The sequence below is a fragment of the Sebastes umbrosus genome, unplaced genomic scaffold, assembly GCF_015220745.1.
Source record: "Sebastes umbrosus isolate fSebUmb1 unplaced genomic scaffold, fSebUmb1.pri scaffold_76_arrow_ctg1, whole genome shotgun sequence".
Lineage (NCBI taxonomy): Eukaryota > Metazoa > Chordata > Actinopteri > Perciformes > Sebastidae > Sebastes > Sebastes umbrosus.
In genome coordinates this window covers 147501-155123 of record NW_023618537.1, presented here as the reverse complement: position 1 = coordinate 155123, position 7623 = coordinate 147501, and the positions used below count along the sequence as shown (strand labels likewise).

Here is a 7623-nt window from a genome sequence, read left to right as displayed (position 1 = left end):
GGGGGGCGCTCTGGTCACCGGGGGCGCTCTGACCACTCAGAGCGCTCTGCTCCGTCATCTCTGGTCTCCGATCCGTCTCTTCTCAGATTACTTTTATAAACTAGCATGTGTTTTATTGATTTTGTTTATGTTTTTCTTGGACACTTTCTTGCTCTGACAATGTGTGTGACGGGACGACAGGAAGACCTGATCAGTAACCGTCGCGTTAACGATGACGCGTTAAATCTGCTGCACGGCGGCGGCGGCGAGGAAAAAACAGGTGGAACCGTTGATGAATAACTTTGAGTTCAGTCAGGGAGAAGAAACAGAAACAGACGGCTGGCAAATTATGCAACAACATTAGCTTACAAGCTAACAGATGTGTTCAGAGCTCGTTTATCAATACATCTATTCTATCGATTATTACAATCAATGACAAACCTCAGACCTCCGACCTCCGACCTCCGCCACTAAAGAGCTCATGTTTCAGACCTTTAGTTCAACATTAGCTAACTGCAAGCTAACTTACTGTACTCATTATGTTCTACTAGTTTACATCAATATATATATATAATATCTTATATATATATTATATAAGATATTATATATATTATATATATATATATATATATAATATATATTATATATATAACTAATTCATTCATAATAATAATTAACAGCTGTTCATCCACTATTAAAGTGGTTTGTATTAATTGTAGCTCGTTGTTTACTCATCATAACCCCGTTAACTATAGTATATAGTTATAGTTAACATAAATTAGCTTTAATTTGACTTCAGCAGACAGAAGAGTCCCGTTAGCTGATGAGCTAACTGATTTTGACTATTTTACATTCACTTTCTATAGGAAGACACAGGAAGCTAACGTTAGCTAACGTCCGCTGCTAGCTGCTATCAGAGCTAGCGGCTAGTTAGCATGTTGACGCTGATATTCCTGATTGACCTCCATCTTTAAAGAGCTAAGCTTTAAGCTAAGCTAACGTTAGCTTGCTGCCGTACGGACGGAGGTCGGGTTAGCCTAGCTCTCTAGCTAATGTTAGCTAACGGGCTAACGGGCTCAGAACGGTTCCACTGGAGCAACATCTGTTGAGATGCACCGAGTACAGCCGCACACGTGCAGTAGAGGCGACGCGTCATGACGACGGACGGTTCTGATCAGGTCATTGATCGGGTCATTGATCGAGTCATTGATCGAGTCATTGATCGGGTCATTGATCGGGTCATTGATCGAGTCATTGATCGGGTCATTGATCGGGTCATTGATCGGGTCATTGATCGGGTCATTGATCAGGTCATTGATCGGGTCATTGATCGGGTCATTGATCGAGTCATTGATCGGGTCATTGATCGGGTAGCGACAGGACGAGGAGCTGGACCCTGTCAGACCAGATGGATGTAGTAGCCAGGCCGGACTAAAGGAGCTGGACTAAAGCGACCCCCTCCAGAGGTCAAAGGTCACCTGCTGGAGGGCGTGAGCGGGTTCGGTCGGCCTGGCAACCAAATGAAAGACGCCGCTGGCCGCGTCGGACCTCCGGAACAACTTCAGCACTTATCAGAGGATCAAAAACAGAACTTTTTATAGACCAGAACAATATAAAGTCACATATTATCAGACCTATTTAAACTACCATGTTTGTGTTTATGAATAATGTCGGTTAGCTGGGCGCTACGTCGGCGCTACGTCGGCGCTACGTCCCGACGGACGGACGGACGGTCGGCAGGTAGCACACGGATCGGCTGTTACTGTTTCTCTCCAGAGCTGTGAATCACATTCTTAGTGGACCCGTCAGTTTTTTATGCAAGTGAAGCCGGCGGTTCTGTCCTCGCCGCGGCTCGGCTGGACGCCCGTGTTCCTCCCGGCCGCCGCTGCAACCGCCGCACTCACTCTTCAGGCTAAACCAGGAACTATCAGGTATACAGACTCGTTCTTTTATTCAGTGAATCGGACGTTTACCTTTCCCTACGTAGCAGAACGCTAACGGCTAACCTCAGTGCGAGCGACACGCCGCAGAAACAAAACACACCTGTGAATACACTCAGCAGCAGGTGAGGAGCGCCTGCCTGCCAGTCGCTGCAGAGGGCGGCAAAAACACAACGAAACCAAAGCTGGGCAACATGGAAGACAATAAATCAGTTGTCATGGCAACCTCAAGACCTCTTCCCAGTGTACCGCGGCAACAGAAAACACTGCGTTCTGATTGGCCGACAGGTCCTTTGGTTTACTGCTAATAATATTCACGTTTATAGAGCTTCACCTCTCACCTGTAACCATAGCAACCAGTGATGGAGTACACCTGTATCCATAGCAACCAGTGATGGAGTACACCTGTAACCATAGCAACCAGTGATGGAGTACACCTGTAGATCCCTGCAGACAGGTGAGAGGAGACGCTTTAAACATTCTTTATTAAGAAGAAGGAACAAAACATCCAGAAAGAATTCTAATATTATATATTATATCTAATCGGATCAGAACCAGTGAAGAGAGGACGTGTTGCCCAGCTCTGAACCACCGATAACACCACCTCAGTCTGAACCGCTCAGACATCCAACCATCAGAGGAACTACCAGTAAGACCGGGTCAGGTCCTCAGCATGACCCAGTCTGGACCAGTTCACACTGAGGACCTGACCCGGTCCAGACCGGGTCAGGTCTTCAGTGTGATCCTGGTCCTCAGTACTCTGCAGTGACTTTTTGTTTTCAATGAACTCATCATTTCAAGCCAGTCAACAAAACGCTGCTTCCACAAGTTTCAGCCAGTCCAGTCCGGTCCGGTTCCGGTCCGGTCCGGTCCGGTTCAATCTCTAAAGGAGGAAAAGTCGGATCAGATGAGTGTGAACCAATAGACTGATAGATCAATAGACTGATAGATCAATAGACTGATAGATCAGAGACCAGGAAGACTCACTTTCCTTTTATCACGTTCAGTAAAAATCAAACTGGTGACGCAGATCTGCCTCATTAATATTATATATATATATATATACTGTATATATTATAGATATATTATATAGTATATATAATATATATAAAATGTATATATTATATATAGATACTGTATATATTATAGATATATTATATAGTATATATTATATATATATATACTGTATATATTATATATACAGTATATATAGATATATACTGTATATATTATATATCTATATATACTGTATATACATGTACATGTATCATATTATATATATTATATATATACATACTGTGTATATAATATATAATATATTTATTATATATGATATATATATATTATATATACAGTATACTGTATATATGTAATATATACAGTTTATATAAGTGTGTATATATATATATATAAACTATATATTAGTCCCTGAACGCCCCGCGCTCTCAATAGAGTCCCTGAACACACCATGTTAAATATAATCTATAATCAGATTAATATGATCTTTCTGACAGATCAAAGTTTATTTGGTTATAGATTATTAGATTATTAGAGATTATGATTATCAGTAACTCACCGCTCAGAGTCCGACTTCTCCTCCTCGATGGTTCTTCAGTTTCATCTTCAGTCAAACTGTGAAAACAGCTCAACCTCATCTTCCTCATCATCATCATCACCTCTGGTCGTCATGGCGACTCGGAGTCGCTTCACAACGACTCCTTCGCGTCTCTTCAGCTTCTGGCTCTTTGTTTGATTCTTTTTACAGTGTGATTAATGATCGACCTTAAAGCCTAATTAATGAATGAATAATTAATGAGTTATCAATCTAATCATTTCTCCACGTGATGAGGTCACTGTTGATTCTAAAGTATATCCAATAATATATCAGACGGAGTCAGAGAGGAAGCCTTTAGTAAATTAAACTTTAATACTGTACATTTTATTTTGAAGAGGAGGTACTTTTATTGTGAAGATCTTTTCTGTTGCATGTCTCTGTTGGTGGGGGGGGGTAGTTTAGACCAATGTGAAGAAGCTTCTTTCACCACGATGACCACTAGATCACTCACAGGTCGCAGCGCCTCCACAGGAAATACAATAAAGCACTTTAAGTGTCCACCGCCACCGAGCCGCCTCTTTCTTTACCCACAATGCAGCAGTGTTCTCTAAAAGTACTGGATGGACATACGTTACAGCGTGGAGAGGTGAAGCCCCGCCCCCTCCACTGACCACCACTTTCATTTTGATTGATCATTGTTGTAGTTCTACGGTACGACGGAGCATTAGGACCACACTGAGGGAAATAACTGATATATAATATATATATATAATACATCTGAGATTTACAGAATAAAGTCACGATATTATAAAGTAAAGTTATGACTTTATTCTCGTAATATTACGTCTTTATTAAATGTAAAATTACGACTTTTTTTTCTTGTTAAGGTACGACTTTATTCTGTAGTTCTCAGATGTTTTTTCCCTCAATGTGGCCCTATTGTTATTCATTTTATTTTGATAGTAAAGGTCGCTGACCCCTGACCCCTGACCCCTGACCCCTGCTTTAGGTGGAAACCAATCACAGATCCCGTCCCTCAGAGGAAACAGAAGGGGGCGGGGCTTCACCTCTCTACAGCCAATAATAACCTCTCTATATATGTCGGAGTCAGACGGTGACGTATTGTTGTTGTTACCGAGGCAACGTGTGGATTTGTGACATCGGCAGGCCGGAGCGTTCTCATTGGCTGCAGGGGTCGGCCACTCTGGCGGTGAACAGCAGGGCGTTGATGGTGGACTCTCTGATGAGCAGCAGGAACGGCCGGTCGGCCACGAACACCTCCCGGTCCAGGTTGATGGAACGCCCGATGGCGACCACGGCGGTGGCCGCCGCCGCCTCGCTGCCCTCCTCGTTCACCTGCAGACCACAGTATATAGATTTATATATAAATATACATCTACTGTACATGTACTGTATATACATGGTGAGTGTGTCAGTATCTGACCTCCAGGAAGGCTTTATGGAAGGCGTCTGAGATGTGGAGGCCTTCACCGCCGTCCTCCAACATCCCTGAAACACAAACATACTTCAACTACTCAAACTACCGACACTCACTTCATCACCCCGAACGCCCCGCGCTCTCACTAGAGTCCCCGAACGCACCGCGCTCTCACTAGAGTCCCCGAACGCACCGCGCTCTCACTAGAGTTCCCGAACGCACCGCGCTCTCACTAGAGTTCCCGAACGCCCCGCGCTCTCACTAGAGTCCCCCGAACGCACCGCGCTCTCACTAGAGTTCCCGAACGCACCGCGCTCTCACTAGAGTTCCCGAACGCCCCGCGCTCTCACTAGAGTCCCCGAACGCACCGCGCTCTCACTAGAGTCCCCGAACGCCCCGCGCTCTCACTAGAGTTCCCGAACGCACCGCGCTCTCACTAGAGTCCCTGAACGCACCGCGCTCTCACTAGAGTCCCTTAACGCACCGCACTCTCACTAGAGTTCCCGAACGCACCGCGCTCTCACTAGAGTTCCCGAACGCACCGCGCTCTCACTAGAGTTCCCGAACGCACCGCGCTCTCACTAGAGTCCCTGAACGCACCGCGCTCTCATTAGAGTTCCTGAACGCACCGCGCTCTCACTAGAGTCCCTGAACGCACCACGCTCTCACTAGAGTCCCTTAACGCACCATGCTCTCACTAGAGTTCCTGAACGCACCGCGCTCTCACTAGAGTCCCTGAACGCCCCGCGCTCTCACTAGAGTCCCTGAACGCCCCATGTCCCCTGAACGCACCGCACTCTCACTAGAGTTCCCGAACGCACCGCGCTCTCACTAGAGTTCCCGAACGCACCGCGCTCTCACTAGAGTTCCCGAACGCACCGCGCTCTCACTAGAGTCCCTGAACGCACCGCGCTCTCATTAGAGTTCCTGAACGCACCGCGCTCTCACTAGAGTCCCTGAACGCACCACGCTCTCACTAGAGTCCCTTAACGCACCATGCTCTCACTAGAGTCCCTTAACGCACCGCGCTCTCACTAGAGTTCCTGAACGCACCGCGCTCTCACTAGAGTCCCTGAACGCACCGCGCTCTCACTAGAGTCCCTGAACGCCCCGCGCTCTCACTAGAGTCCCTGAACGCCCCGCGCTCTCACTAGAGTCCCTGAACGCCCCATGTCCCCTGAACGCCCCTTTCACCTGGCAGAGAGGCGTGCTCGGAGCTGAACAGGTGAGTCAGTCCCATCGCCTTCAGCTTCTCCTTCAGACTGAATTCGTCCTCGATCCTGAAGCGAGGCACGTGGACGGCCACCGTCGTCTCAGTCATCTGGTCCAACCAGCCGGTCAGCTTCTTCAGGTCCAGACTGTCCTCCACCTACACACACAACTTATTGATTAGCTCACTTATTGATTATTGATTAGCTCACTTATTGATTATTGATTAGCTCACTTATTGATTATTGATTAGCTCACTTATTGATTATTGATTAGCTCACTTATTGATTAGCTCTCTGCTAACGGCTGACTTGAATAAGAACCGGTCCAGCTGGTCGTCATGGTTACCTTGCTGAGCATGGTGTCTCTTCTGGGCAGGATGATCACCATGGTGATGTCGTCTCCGCGGTACGGCATCTCCAGCACCTGCACCTGGTCGTCGGTGAAGTACCTGAAGCGGGTCTCCTGGTACATCATGTGGACCGAGCAGGTCCGATCCGCACTCACATGGAAGTCTGTCTGGTACACGAGGTCCTTATCGAACTTATTCTTCCACTGACCCTGAAGACACAGGAGACGAGGAGACGAGGAGAGAGGACATGAGGAGACGAGGAGACAAGGAGAGAGGAGACACGGAGAGAGGAGACACGGAGAGAGGACACAGGAGACGAGGAGACGAGGAGAGAGGACATGAGGAGACGAGGAGACAAGGAGAGAGGAGACAAGTAGGGAGGAGACACGGAGAGAGGACACAGGAGACGAGGAGACGAGGAGAGAGGAGATGAGGAGACGAGGAGAGAGGAGACAAGTAGAGAGGAGACACGGAGAGAGGACACAGGAGACGAGGAGACGAGGAGAGAGGACATGAGGAGACGAGGAGACAAGGAGAGAGGAGACAAGTAGGGAGGAGACACGGAGAGAGGACACAGGAGACGAGGAGACGAGGAGAGAGGAGATGAGGAGACGAGGAGAGAGGAGACAAGTAGAGAGGAGACACGGAGAGAGGACACAGGAGACGAGGAGACGAGGAGAGAGGACATGAGGAGATGAGGAGACGAGGAGAGAGGAGACAAGTAGAGAGGAGACACGGAGAGAGGACACAGGAGACGAGGAGAGAGGACATGAGGAGACGAGGAGACAAGGAAGGGGAGGACAAGGAGACGAGGAGAGATGTTAGCTAACATGCTAACATGCTTGTGACGGAGTAGCCGTCACTGACTGTGGGCAGCGCGCACACACACACACACACACACACATGTCTCGCTCCCTTCCTGATTCACTTCGTAGTTAAAACGCATCGCGACATCTCCCTCTCCCCTGAGCTGTTTGTCAGTAGTGCGACCAAAGCTGCACGCTTGATTGTTCTGCTGTTTCCTACACGCATATATTCACACAGACATGATTCTCACTCAGCAGCTGCTGAAACGCTGCGTGTCCATCCTGTCCATCCTGTCATGTCCCATTCACGGGATTGACGAGCAAACAGGGCCGTAACAAAGCCC

At 47.6% G+C, this 7623-nt stretch overlaps 1 protein-coding gene across 1 annotated transcript in view; it reads right to left on the bottom strand.

The window, feature by feature from the left end:
- Positions 1-3842: 3842 nt before the first annotated feature.
- LOC119484464 (antithrombin-III-like) overlaps positions 3843-7623 on the bottom strand; it is a 14610-nt gene continuing 10829 nt past the window's right edge. The window contains exons 5-8 of the mRNA XM_037763279.1: positions 6470-6682; positions 6107-6281; positions 4919-4983; positions 3843-4830 (exon numbers count right to left, since the gene is read on the bottom strand). Of these exons, the coding sequence (XP_037619207.1) occupies positions 4654-4830; positions 4919-4983; positions 6107-6281; positions 6470-6682 (630 nt within the window). The 3' untranslated portion in view covers positions 3843-4653. The remainder of the gene's footprint in view (positions 4831-4918; positions 4984-6106; positions 6282-6469; positions 6683-7623) is intronic.